General features: G+C 45.1%; 1 protein-coding gene across 6 annotated transcripts in view; it reads right to left on the minus strand.

The window, feature by feature from the left end:
• Positions 1 to 14,607, minus strand: part of TRPM1 (transient receptor potential cation channel subfamily M member 1) — a 79,296-nt gene that overhangs the window by 57,819 nt on the left and 6,870 nt on the right. For 4 of the 6 annotated variants that reach the window (XM_061158866.1, XM_061158867.1, XM_061158862.1 and 1 more), the window contains exons 2-6: positions 7,138 to 7,217; positions 5,457 to 5,652; positions 2,177 to 2,390; positions 918 to 1,042; positions 85 to 256 (exon numbers count right to left, since the gene is read on the minus strand). In XM_061158866.1, the coding sequence (XP_061014849.1) occupies positions 85 to 256; positions 918 to 1,042; positions 2,177 to 2,390; positions 5,457 to 5,652; positions 7,138 to 7,217 (787 nt within the window). Of the gene's footprint in view, positions 1 to 84; positions 257 to 917; positions 1,043 to 2,176; positions 2,391 to 5,456; positions 5,653 to 7,137; positions 7,218 to 11,124; positions 11,197 to 14,607 lie in introns of all 6 variants that reach the window. The other 2 variants (XM_061158864.1, XM_061158865.1) reach the window with 2 other exon arrangements.

Consider the following 14,607-nt stretch of genomic DNA (forward strand, 5'->3'; position numbering starts at 1 on the left):
TCAGGGGAAGGCTGTAAATGCCTGCGGGCAGTCTCTTCTCCAGCCTGGCTTGCAGGACAGTCCCAAGCCCATGGAACAACTTACTCGTGTTGATCTTCTGCAAAGAAATGTGCTTCTCTAGCTGCCGTCTCAGCATCACCTCGGCCCCGTACTTGCCCAGGGTGCCATTGTCGGCCAGGATGAAGTGCGTGTGTGAGTTGTTGAGCACGGAGAGCTTACTCAGGGGGTTGGACATGGTCTGGTACACCCGTGTCACCTGATGAAATGCACAGCACAGGTCAGAGCTGCAGAACTTCGACAATAAGACTAACAGGAGAAGCAAAAACACTCGGATATGGAGCTATGGCTTTATCTAATCGTGTACTTCAACCGGCTCTGCCTTCCCTAGCCTCTCTATTGAAAGGTTTTTTTTTTTGTTTTTTTGCAATTTTCATATTAAGTTAGAAAAAAATATTTTAGTCATGACAACCCAATATCTTAATTCTGTGATTAAAAAATTTTTTTTCATATTTTGACCACACCTCATGGGATATGGGATCTTAGTTCCCTGACCAGGGATTGAACCCACACCCCCTGCAGTGGAAGCATGGAGTGTCAACCACTGAAGCACCAAGGAAGTCCCGACATCCCAACATTTTAGATCATGCCCTTCTTCAGGCGATCTTCCTGACCCAGGGATAGAACCTTCGTTTCCTGCATTGGCAGGCGGGTTCTTTACTGCTGAGGCACTGGGGGGTCAGTATCCTGCTTGAAGTCTTATATCATCATTTCGCAAGATGTTACTGCTGGGGAAAGGGGAAAGTCTACATGAGACCTCCCTTTATTATTTCCTACAACTGCAGGTGAAATCTACAATGACATCAAAACAAAGACTTTGATTTTTAAAAATTGCACATCTCTGGGGAGAAAATACTTACATCCTTTCCAACCAGGTCTTCCTTGTTCTCCACAATGCCCCAGGGAGCAATTCCTATAGCACAGACCCGGCCTCTGGACTTGGAGGAGTGGTCCTTCAAGGCATCCCCCACGTGGCTGATGACACCTGTGAGCAGCCGTAAGTCATAATCGCAGGCCCCTTACCTCTCATCAAATCACTTTTCAGGAACTTTAGGGATCCCTGCTCTGAGCTGCTCCACTTCCTGCAGAATAGGGTTGAATCACTGAAAGTCTGAGCGCATAAAAACTAGTCATCCTGCATTAGCTCCTAGGAAAGGGAAAATAAAAACCAAAGCAACTGTACAGGAATTTTCTTTACAAGTTTCCAAGACCTAAGGATGGATGAAGCAAGGGTCTCCCTTTGTCTGCATTCAGCTAAAGCTGAGAGTCGGACAGCCAGGTATGTTTCTCAACCTCTCTGGGCCTCAGTGATGGGAAAAGGATTGTCAGAAACCTCAGTGAAAATGAGGCTTTGTCCAGTGCTCATGTCAAAGAATGGCACATAGTAGGTGCCAGAGATGTTGACCATTCTCATGATCATACCAAAATAAATAGCAAGATACCACATAAAAGTTTCACTTCTGCCATAAATATTACTGTTACTAACCGTGGTTCTTGGCCTTCTCCCATCAATAGAGATTGACTAGAGGCCAGACAAGATTCTGGCAAGACTTTACTGGGGTCCCTGCTGCAGCGGAGGGGGAGTGAGAACAAACAACAGGTGTCTTGCTTGCTCCCCAAATTGGGGTGAGCTGGTTCCTTACATGGAGTGAGGATCAGGAGTGCGTCCAGGGGTGAGGCTGGAGGGGTGGCTTAGGTGTTTTGCCCACCTATTAGGTGGTGCTACGTGCAGGGAGCACGCACAATACCCTGTTTTTGCTCCTGATCCCCTGCTTTTGCTCCAGGCTCTTCAGAAGTGGCAGTTGCTTTTGTTTTTGTTTTCGGTCTTTTTGTATATTTTGGGTCCAGAATTTGTCCCAACTGTGCATACACATAGATATTTTTTAGTCCCATAAAAATAACTTTATGAGACTTTCTCTTTAGTTCCTTTGATTTTGTATCTCAAGGAGAGGTGTGTCCAGGTGCCAGCACTGCAGCGAAGGGTCTCAGGACCCAGCCTGTCTCAATCTCAGGATGCAGCATGTTTTGTTTCTTGATCTTAATTATCCCAAAGCTTCTAGGGAACCACAGTGATCTTTGGGTCTGCACATTCACAGCCAGGGAGAGGGCCGACACTTACCCGTGCTGACGCCCCCGGTGAAGATCCAGGCCCCAGTGGTCATGGCAGCCTTGATCAGGCCTTTCCCGAAGACCTGCTTCAGCTTGGGCTGCATCTCAAAGTTCTGAAGGCCCCCATGCACGGATATTAAGAGCTTGGGGAGCTCCAGCTGCCAGTCTCTCACCATGAGATGAAGCAGCGAGTCTGGCTTGGTGTCGTAGGAGACCCGGATATACTGCAAAAGAGGGTGTGGCCCTCAGCACCCTTTCTTGGGTCTGACTCTCGTGTCACTGTCGCTCCAGTTCAAGTGACAGCCTCCTGCCTTTCTCTCTGGCAGGGATCTGGGGCCCTCTGTGCAAGCCCGTGGCCACACGATGGGAAGGAACACTGGAGGGTTGCCAGATTTGGCAAGTAAAAATACAGAATGCATAGCTAAACTTGAATTTTACATGAACAATGGAACATGTTTTAGTATAAGTATGCCTCCTGCAATATTTGGGGCATCCTTAAAAATTATGTTATCTATCTGAAATTCAAATGTAATTGGGAGTCTTGTATTTTACCTGGCAAACCTTATCTTTTATTTTTTCATTGCCTTGTGTTGTATGAATGTTAGTCGTGTCAGACTCTGTGACCCCCTGACTGTAGCCCTCCAGGCTCCTCTGTCCACAGCATTCTCCAGGCAAGAATACTGGAGTGGGTTGCATTTTTCATTGCCTTAGGATGATTTATTTTGTCAAAGTTCCCAGCTAATTTTCCTAGTATCAGAACTTCTATAATGACAATAATTAATACTGAGAGTAAAAGGAATCCTGAAATTGTCCGATACCAAAAGATAATACTATTAGCAAAGATTTATTTTAAATTATTTAACAAGTTTGTTAAAAATTATGTGCATTGCAAATAGGTTCATCTGTACCATTTTTCTACATTCCACATATATGCATTAATATATGACATTTGTTTTTCTGTTTCTGACTTATAGCAGAAAATAACACAATATTGTAAAGCAACTATAATAAAAAATATTTTTAAAGTACATAACCCCCCAAAAATTAAGTACTGTCACACACATGAACAAATGTCTGCAAATTAGCAAATTTGTCAGAAATCTGTAGAAAATTTGTAGAAACAAATTTGTAGAAAATGAAACTGAAGTTCAAAGGAAACACATTCTAAAATTTCAAAGCAAAGACCATTTTTAGTTCTAAACAACAATTGAAATACTTCTTCACTGTGTCTAGCATTCATAGGAGCACAGAAATTACTCCAGATTGATTTTATTTCTGGATACTTTTTGTTCATTGGAAACTTCTAGGAAATATGCCTGCTAGGTTTACAAAAATTTTAGAGCAATTTAGAAATTTATCTACTTTTATGTAAAGCTTCTTGACAATTGGTCATTGTTGGGCTATATTCCATGTGCTCCTGATCAGTTGCTAAATTGCATTGTTCAAGCCAGGGATTCTTCCAAGCCCATGGAAGAAAGTGAAATCCAGTCTAATCCGGTGATAGTCAACTGAAACCCCCTCCCCTTCCCCCCACCCCCCCAAATCTCAGTCTTCCTGGACCATCTCTCTTTTACTGTTGAATCAAAAATCTTTATAACAGGTCAAAGCTGACTGCTTTGTGCATGCTTGGGTGCTCAGTCACTCAGTCATGTCCAACTCTTTGCGACCCCATGGACTGCAGCCCACCAGGCTCCTCTGTCCATGGGATTTCCTAGCAAAAATACTGGACTGGGTTGTCATTTCCTTCTCCAGGAGGTCTTCCCAACCCAGGGATCTAACTCGATTCTCCTGCATTGCAGGCGGATCCTTTACCACCGAGTCACTAGGGAAGCCTATAGAACCGGAGGTGTTGGGGAGGGATAAATTGGGAAATTGCGGTTGACATTTACACACAGTACTATACATATAACAGAGAACTAATAAGGACCTCCTGTATAGCACAGGGAACTTGCTCATGGTCTGTATGGGAAAAGACTATAAAAGATTGGATATATCTATATGTATAGCTAATTCACTTTGCTGTACACCAGAAACTGACACAACATTGAAAACAAACTGTAGTCCGATAAAAATTTTTTTAAAAAAGGTCCCAAGCTGGCTCAGCTGGAATGTGGCTCCAGATGCTGGACAGGATGTCTTAGAGGGAATGGGGCTGGAAAAGGGGCTCGTAACTGATCTTGGGGCTGGACCTTTCCCTCAAAGTGAAGAAGAGGTTAATGAGTCCATGCACTGGCCCCTGTGAAATGCCTCTTTGTGTCCTGGCCAGTAGGCAGGGTGCCCTTCTGGAAGACCCAATGCTATGGTATTTGCTTGGAACACTTCTGAATTTTATCTGAACAATGATGTTGGGCCAGTGAAATAGAATGAAATAGCAAAAATGGCCTGACAGGGACCGTGGGAGTATTATTCAGAATGGGCTGAAAGGGATCCCAGTGCTGCCGCCTCCCCTCTCTGGCAGGGCTCCTCAGAAAGGCAGAGGGCACTCCCTGTTTACATGCAGATGTGAAAAGCCTCCGTCTTCTTGTCTTCTCGGACCAGCTGAATGCCCGCCAAGGGAGGCTGGGCTTGGACTTTAGAGAGAAATATTTCCAGGCACTCCTCACCCATGTAAAGGTGGCTCAATGCCCACAGTTATTTAATAGAAAAGACAAAACAAAGCCCCAAACAACCCTAAAAACCAAATGACATAATTCGTCTCTTATCCCTGGAGATGGAAGAGTATCTTTGTAGAGTCTGGCTGGACTGTGATTCTTGGTATAGATGTAAAGGATACTGTGTTTCCCTGGTGGCTCAGTGATAAAGAACCGGCCTGCCAATGCAGGAGATGCATGTTCGATCCCTGATTCAGGAAGATGCCCTGGAGAAGGAAATGACAACCCACTCCAGTATTCTTGGGACTTCCCTGGTGGCTCAGACAATAAAGAATGTGTCTGCAGTGTAGGAAACCTGGGTTCAGTCCCTGGAGGAGGAAATGACTACTCCAGTATTCTTGCCTGGCAAATTCCATGGAAAGAGGAGCCTGGAGGGCTACAGTCCAGGGGATTGCAAAGAGTCAAACACAACTGAGCACAGCACAGCATGTGTTCTTTATCATAGTGCCCAGTTTCCAAATCTCATGGCTAAAAAGTGGAGTGTGCAGATATATTTCTTGTCTTTACAATAAAAACTCTAGGAGGACTGCATCACACCCTTGAAAGAAGACCCAGGTGTCTACAGTCTCAGAGTCTGGGAGGCTGGGCCTCTGATGGAGGCTGTGGCTTAGTGACACCCCTCCCCAAGTCCTCTCTTACCATGGCTTTGTTGGAGTATCCGCCGCCCTGGAATTCGAGAATCCCATAGGAATCTGTGGGGTAGCTCTGGGTGTGTTTGCCAACAGACCATTTTTCGGGTTGAACTTCCGCCAACTTGTTTTCCTCTCCATTTTTGCTGGCTGTTACACTTGGCAGAGGGGGGATGTGTTGGTTGGTGAGCTGGCCACAGCAACACCTGAAAACAAAGACAAAGACAAAGCTTGGTCTTTCTAGAACATTCTCCTCCTTATGATGCCTTAACCTCAATGGGAGCAGACTAACACCTTCCTCATCCAGCTTTACTGGGGACAGAAATACCCCTTATGGTGTCCTTTTCCAGATAATCAGTGCATATCTATTTCCATGCCAGACTATTTTAAACACATTGGATGACTGCCCTGCCTTACTGCACACATCTTAATTCTTATTTTTTTTTTTAAGGATTGTTGTATTTATTTTAAATTTTTTATTTATTTATTTTTGGCTGTATTGTTGTTGCATCCGGGTTTTCTCTAGTTGCAGAGAGCGGGGAGTACTCTATAGTTATGTTGAGGACTTCTCACTGCCGTGACTTCTCTTGTTGTGGAGCACAGGCTCCAGAGCACAGGCTCAGCAGTTGTGGCACAGGGATTTAGTTGCCCCACGGCATGTGAGATCTTCCCAGACCAGGGACTGAACCTGTGTCCCCTGCAGTTGGCAGGCAGATTCTTAACCACTGAACCACCAGGGAAGTCCTTTAATTCTTTTTGGTGTCTTGACAACATGATTATGGCCACCAGTCACTGAAATTCTGTGACAAAGGACACTCACTCTCCACTCACCCCCCATATAGAGTTGACCCTCAAGGATTTTTCAATATTGCTGAATTCTTCCATTGCTTTAGTAAAACATTTCTCTACTCAAGTTAACATTGAAAGTGTATTTGTTTTGTTGCTCGTACTTTTGGTGTCAATTCAAAGAACCATTTGCCAAATCCAAGGTCATGAAGATTAACTTCTATATTTTTGTCTAAGAACTTTATAGTTTTAGCCCTTATATCTGACTTGTGATAGATTTGGAGTTAATTTTTATATGTGGTGTGAGGTAGGGGCTTAAAGCCATTCCTTTGCACCTTGATGTCCAGTTGTTTCAGATCATTTGATGAAGAGACTAATCTTTCCCCATCAGGTTAGGTAAATCATAGACAAGTCATAGACAAGTGGGTTTCTTCCTGGACTCTCAGTTCTATTATATTGGTCTTTATGTCTACCCTTATTCCAGTACTACACTACCTTGATTGGTGTAGAACGGTAGGCAGTTTTGAAATTAGGTAACATGAGTCCTTCTACTTTGTTCTTTTTTATAAGATTGTTTTGACTGTTCTGGATCCCTTGCAATTTCATGCCAATCACCTTGTCGATTTCTCTCCTTTTTTTTTTTTTTTTTTAGCTTGTCGATTTCTACAAAGAAGTCAGCTAGAACTCTGATAGTGATTACATTGAATCTGTAGGTCATTTTGGCTGTCTGCATCCTGACAGAGGAGTTTATAGCCCAGGTGACTCCCTGCTTAATGACTCACATGGAGAATAAGTTCTGGGCATCCTTGACTCCTCCTCCTCTCCCTCAAACACCAGAATAGTTGCTGGCAGCTGGTGGACAAGGGCTATTTTGAATAACGTCTTAATTATGGCTTCCAATTTACCTGTTAGGGTCTTTAGTGCTGGGAATGACAAAGATACATTCTCGTTTGCAAAAGGTTTTTTCTATCCAAGCTTTCTGTCCCTAGAAGAGGAAAAAAGTGGACATTAGACCGAGATATTCCCAAACCAACCTCAGAATTCATTATTTTACTTTTATAAAATGAATAGTAACAGGGAGTCTGCCCAAAACATCTGAATAAACACCTCTAAGAAGGGTGAAGGCAAGCCTTTCAGGGTCTTAGCTCTGGTTCCTTTTAAGAGAAATGGCTCAGAAATATGCTTTTGTGGTTTCTGTAGGGCTAGGAAACCTGTGCTTTGCATGAAAATCAGAGTCTACAGAAGGGGAACGATGGTGCCCCTAGAGCCAGCCAGTGCCCTGCGGAGCCTGGTATGGACCTGAGTTATTGGAAAAGCTGACAAAATTGTCCAGTCTCTGATTAGGTCTTTGTTTTGTTTTTCCTTAAGATGTTGTGTGTGTGTGTGTGTGTGTGTGTGTGTGTGTGTGTGTGTGTACACCATTTTTAAAGTCTTTATTGAATTTGCTACAATATTGTTTCCATTCACGTTTTGGTTTTTTGGCAAGGCATGTGGGATCTTAGCCCCCGGACCAGAGATGGAACCCATGTCTGCTGCATTGGGAGGCAAAGTCTTAACCACTGGACCATCAGGGAAGTCATTCTGATCAGGTCTTCAATTTGCTGTCAAGAACCTGGTCTTCTCTAGACTCCCAGGCCCCATTGCACTATAGTCATTTTATAAGTAATGTTTCTAACTGGTGCTCAGATTCACCAACTGTTATTTTTATAATTAAAAATATTGAAGATTGTGAAGAACTGGGTCCTCATGTAACACTGATGCTGGGGCTGGAAATTGGTACATTTACCATCAAGGGTAATTTGGCAATCCTTTGTTGCAGTTACAAAGCTTATATGTTTTCACTTGCCATTTTTTAGGATTTTATTCTACAAATATGCCTGAACAAGCTGACACAGGCCCAAGGCTATTTACTGCATCACTGTCTGTGATATCAAAATGCTGGGAGTCACCTACTGCTTATCAGTGGGGGATTGTTACCCGAATCATAGGATAGTCATCGACACAATTCTTTGACAAAAGAAAAAAATTTTTTGAAAGAGAATAGGATGTTCTTGTTCTATCGATAGGGAAAAATCACTGAGCTATGGTAAGTGAAAAAGCAAGCCACAGGATAATTTCTAGAAAACAGACACCATGTATGGAAATGATACGCCAGGAGCAGCTGGCAGTGGCTCCCCCAGAGGGGAGACCTAGAGGCCTCAGGGACCTGGGTGGAAAGGAGGTGTCCAGAGCCTGGTGCCCTGCTCAGTTTTTTAAAGATTTTATTTTTTGTCAAGCTTAGTGAAGTAAGCCATAAAGAAAGACAAATATCATATGATATTGCTTTTATGTGGAATCTAACAATGTGATACAAACAGACTTATTTACAAGACAGAAAGGGACTCACAGACACAGAAAACAAATTTATGCTTACCAAAGGGGAAAGGTTGTGGGGGAGGGATAAGTTAGGAGCTCGGGATTAGCAGATGCACACCACTATATATAAAACAGATAAATGATACGGACCTACTATATAGCACACGGAACTATACTCAATATCTTGTAATAATCAATAAAGGAAAAGAGTCTGAAAAAGAATATATGGGAATTCCCTGGTGGTCCAGTGGTTAGGACTCAGTGCTGTCACTGTGGGACCTGGGTTCATTTCCTGGCCAGAGAACTAAGATCCCACACATTGCACAATGTGGCCAAAGATACATAGATATAGATACAGATAACTGAATCATTCTGCTGTCCTGAAACTAACACAACATTGTAAATCAACTATATTTCAATTTAAAAAAACAAAAAATAAAGACTTTATTTTTTTAGAGCCATTTTAGGTTTACAACAAAATTGAAAGGGTGGTACAGAGATTTCCCATAAACTCCCTGCCCATCTTTATCAACGTTCTCCACCAGGGTAGTGTATTTTTTACCAAAATCGAACCTACAGTGACAAATCTTCACCACCTGAGGTTGATAGTGTGTGTTATTTCACTCTTGGCATCGTACAGTCTATGGTTTGACAAATTAAAATGACTTCTATCCACCATTATAGTATCATACACAGTATTTTCTGCCCCCAAAATCTTCTGTGCTCCGCCTATTCATCCCTCCCTCCTCCTAATCTCTGAAAACCACTGAATTTTTACTATCTCTATAGTTGCACCTTTTCCAGGATGTTGTATAGTTGGAATCATCCGCTCTAAAGTCCTTTTAGATTGGCTTATTTCACTTGCATGCATGCTAAGTTGCTTCAGTCTTGTCTGACTCTGCATGATGCTATGGACTATAGCCCTCCAGGTTCCTGTATCCATGGGGATTCTCCAGACAAGAATACTAGAGTAGGTTGCCATGCCTCCTACAGGGGATCTTCCTGGCCCAGGTATCAAACCTGTTTCTCTTACGTCTCCTGCATTGGCAGGCAGTTTCTTTACCAAGCTGTGTCACCTGGAAGCCCCTTCTTTCACTTAGTTATTTGCCTTTAAGCTTCTACTGTGCCTTTCTGACAGATGACTCTTTTTTTAGTGCTGAATAATATTCCATGGTCTGGATGTACCACAGTTTATTTACCCATCCACCCTCTGAAGCTGGTTGCATCTAAATTGTATCAATTCCAAATAAAGATGCCATAAACATCTGTGTGTGGTTTTCTGTGTGGGTGTAAGTTTTCCCGTTTAAAAATCTGAATGATGTTAATGTACGACCTTGGTGTGTGGCCATCCTTCAAGTGTGCCATAGACCCTCCAGGACCTGTGACTAGTAAATCTTATTCCTCCAAGTTCCCTTGGTCTTGGCTGAAGTGTATTTTGCAATCAGAATAAGAACCACAAGGGCTAGGGCAGTCCCAGAGGGGTGATGTCTGTGGGGCTCCCTGCAGTGAGGCCTGGGTGAATGCCCTGAGCATGCCTCGCTGGGAGCTTCATTGTCCACAGGCTGAGACCAACATGGTTACACAAAGCACAGAGCTCAGGAGACTGGGGATTACTGGGGATCATCGGCTGACCACGCATGCTCAAGTATGTATATTTATTTCCTGGCTCCATCCACCAAAAGGGCCTAAAAACACTCTGACAGAAATGAATATACTTAGTGTGCAAATATTTGTTTCTAAACAACATTCTCCACTAAAAAAAGCCAGGGCTCCTAGGACAAATGACTGAATCCAGATCTGGGGCAGAGAAAGTACAAGAAGAGCTTGGAACATCTTGTGCCAGAAAGTAAGGAAGTGTTTACTTTCCACTTGGGAACTTGTCAGAAAACACAGAACCCTCTTTGAAAGGGCTCTCGCTGGCTTTATCTGGGATGTGAGCCTGAAACTAAATGATCACAATAAAGAACTGTAACCCTTTGGCTGAAATAAGGACCTATGAACTCACAATGGCATAAATTTATACATAAATAAATATATAGGGAAGATGGGAAAGCTCTTTCTTGCATTTTTTAGTCACCCTCCCAATGTAGGGGGCCCGGGTTCCACCCCTAGTCAGGGAACTAGATCCCACATGCCACAACTAAAGACCCGGGACAGCCAAATAAATAAATATTAAAAAAAATAAATAAAATAAAGAAAACCAACATTTGGGGCAACCGTCAAGAATCTTTGATGAAATCTATGTGCCATGGGTAAAGGATTAAAGAGTAACAGTACACTTACATAATCTCATCTCCCACAGATATTTCTTAATCACAAAGGGGAAATGAGTAACCTGACAGGTTGGAGAAATCTGGTGAATACCACCTAAAATAAAGTGAGCTGTCACCAGCAATGAAATCAATATTCACCATGAGCCTCTAGATGAAATGCAGAGAAGAAAAATTGCCTAAAATGCAAAATCTGAATCTAATAGGGAGGAAACTTTAGACAACCCAGATTGAGGAGCATCCTGGAAAATAACTGAAATCACTGACCTTCAAAACTCCAAAGGCCATGAAAGACAAGCAAAGGCTGGGGAACGGTCACAGGAGCTGTAGAGACATGACCTTAGGACATCCTTCAGTCTTTTGCCTCATCTTTGGCCCTGCTCCCCAGCCCCGCCCACCCTTTCTGGCTCCCACCCTCTGATCCCTCTTCAGGCCCTACTCCCTCTAATGGCTCACTGACCCTTCCTCCCAGTGCCCCCACCCCACCCCTGCATAAGAAACCAACAAGTGGGCCCTTCACAGAAAACTGTTAATAACCATGTGTGGGAAATCAGGGGAGCTTCCCAGGTGGCACAGTGATAAAGAATCCACCTGCTAATGCACAAGACTCAGGTTCGATCCCTGGGTTGGGAAGATCCCCTGAACGGCAGGGTATGGCAACCCACTCCAGTGTACTTGCCTGGGAAATCCCATGGACAGAGGAGACTGGTGGGCTACAGTCCATGGGGTCGCAAAGAGATGGATGTGACTTAGACAGGGCACACATGCATGCATGCACGTGGGAAATCAGAAAGCCAGGATCTAGCCCCTTGGACAACTAGGCTCAGGCCCCTGTCATCACAAGGGGGACAAACCATCTGCCCTGCAGGGTCTCACATGCTGAGGTGGGTAAGGAACTGGGACGGCAGTAACATGCCTCAGACATATTCACATCTCTTCTGTCACAGGCAGTATGCAAACATCCCCACCACCCAGTGCCCCCAGGCGCCCTTCCTGCAGGTGCAGGGCATCTGTGGACCTCTGGGGGCATCAGCCTGGCATCTGCTCCCCCAACTCAGGAGGGGGCTTTTCAGGGCACCCAGCACTGGCTCTGCTTGTAGCCATGGGCAAGGGCAGCAGCTGGCATCCACACAGCTCCAGGCTCAACCCACTTCCCTCTGCTTCACCAAAAATCCATTATTTTTCTAATGAAAAAGCTAGCATGTGATTACCATACCTTCCCTGAGGAAAGAAAGGCTTTGCTTTAGTAGTAACTGAATTTTTCTTAATCTTTTTTTAGTTTAGTTAGGAAGTTCCAAAATTCCAGTTACTGCTTGTTGTTGTTCAGTCAGTTGTATTTGACTGTTTACGACCCCATGGCCTACTGCAGCATTCCAGGCTCCCCTGTCCTTCACTATCTCCTGGAGTTTGCTGCAGGCACTCCTGCAGGGGACCGAGCAGGACTGTGGCTCCTGTGATTTTTGTGGGAGATTCATGTCCATCGAGTCCGTGGTGCTATGTTACTGCTTAGTCTCCAGAAATGTTCTTGAATCTTCTGAGGATGAACAAGAAGTCCCGGAAGTCACTCACTCTGTGCCTGCAGTCACGCTTCACAGGGTCCAGTTTCCGTCAAGAGGCCCAGCAGGGAGGCTCTCTGGCTCCCCGCCCCCCAGCCCCTCCGGCAACCTGTTCCTACACACCCTCCCTCTCTCTTCTGACCCTTTTCCTCCCACAGGAATCTCAGAAGCCACAGCCCTGCTCGGTCTCCTGTAGGAGTGCCTGGCGGAAGGGCGGTGCTCACTGTCCCCTGGTGACTAAGGGGTGATTCAGAAGCCCAGGTGGAGTGTTGCCAGGGATGCGGGCAGTAGCCCATCCCCGGGCCCCTGAGGGCAGCTGGGAACATAGAGCAGGAAGTCACCCAGGTCACCGGGAGAGCCTCAGCTCACGTGGGGCGAGCTCAGCCTCAGAGGCTAATTCAGGTGACAGGCCGCGGGTGGAGGGCCCCTCGGTAAACAGTCCTCCCAGCCCTCCGGAGGATGCCCCAGGCTGAGTCAGGCCAAGGGATTAAGGAAGGGAGGGTGGACTCGGATGAAAGGAAGCCGAGCCTCCTGGGGTTCATTCGTAAACCCTCCAGGTCCCCCCAGCCCCCAGGCTAGATCCCGCTCACTCATCTGAAGTAGTCTCTTCCATCACAAATAAACTTTTATTTTATTTTTTTAACAGAAATTGAGAAACATTTTATTTTTTTCAGGAAGTGGTTATTTGAAATGCCTTGGGGCAGGGTAATGGGAACCCTTGTCCTGGGGATGGGATTAGGCTCCCATCTGAAAGAGTGCAGGAAGCTGAGTGAGGGGAATGTGGGAGCCCTGCCCACCACTTTGAGCTGCAACTTTCCTGTCTCTGAAAGGGACACTGCTTTGCATAGTTCTGAGCTTCAACTGGGATGATATTTGTGCAGTATTTGGGAAGTCCTACAGGAGACATGGTTTCGATCCCTCGTTCAGGAAGATCCCCTGGAGAAGGAAATGGCAACCCACTCCAGTATTCTTGCCTGGAGAATTCCATGGACAGAGGAGCCTGGTGGGCTACAGTCCATGGGGTCACAAAAGAGTCACACATGACCAAGCAACCAAGCGTGCATACACACATATTTAAATGGAAATCCTGGTCATTCCAATAGCCCCCCTCCCTTATCTACAGGGGTTACATGCTAGGACCCCCAGTTGATGCCCGAAACCCAGATAGGACCAAATTTGGGATATACTATGCCTTTTCCCATACATACTTATGATAAAGTTTAATTTATAAATTAGGCACAGTAAGAGATTAACAATAACTAATAATAATAACTAATAACAATAACTAATAATAAAATAACACAAATGAACAACAACTCTTAATAATAAAAGAAAAACCCTTATCTGGTCAATTTCTCTTGCTTGGGGAAGGTTCAATAGCAGGCAGATGGAACATTTGGTGGTGCTGGCGGGATTGGGAAAGGACCTGATGTTGACGGAGATGGAGAGAGAGGAGCGGCCTAATCAGGAACCTAGGTTTCTGGCTGGTGGAGCTGGGTGGCTGGGGTGCAATTTATGGAGGTGGGGCCACGCAGGCCCAGGCTTGAGGAAGACAACCCAACCCCCTGCAGTGGACACCTTAGGCTCCAGGCACCCACTGGAACTGCAGGGAGGGAAAGGGGTCAGCTGGTTGCATAAATGAGACTAAGAGTATAGCGATATCTAGACAACTCTAGATAATGGGAATCAGAGAGACTGCTGATGGAGAGACTGCAGGAAGTAGAGAAGAAGGTGTCTGGCATTGAGCCCCCAGGAGCAGGGGAGAGGGCTGGGGATGCAAGGTCTGGGAGGTAGAGGACAAACACAGTGTCTCAGGGGCCTGCTGAGGATCGTGTGTCCTTGATGGACTAGCCAGGTTGTGGGAGGGAGGTCAGAGGGGAGTGGGCTGATGGCCCTGCCAGCTCATTTTTTGGTTTTGTTTTCAAAGAAAGGAAAAAAAAAAAAGAAGTACCTGCTATTAACAATAAAAATCCCCAGGTAACCTTTGTACAACCTGGGGAGTGGCCACTGGATCTCATGATCAGGTCATTTGCTGGACTTTTATGTGGATTTAGAGCCAAGTCCTGAGGAGTTGTAGACAGCCAGCTTCACCCCCTCCACCTCCATCCAGAATAGGGGTGGCATCAGGACCTTCTGGAATAGGTTCCTGTGGACGGGGAGGGGCCTCTGGGGAGGTGTGGGTGGGAGGAGCAGG

This window comes from Dama dama, chromosome 13 (assembly GCF_033118175.1).
Source record: "Dama dama isolate Ldn47 chromosome 13, ASM3311817v1, whole genome shotgun sequence".
NCBI lineage: Eukaryota > Metazoa > Chordata > Mammalia > Artiodactyla > Cervidae > Dama > Dama dama.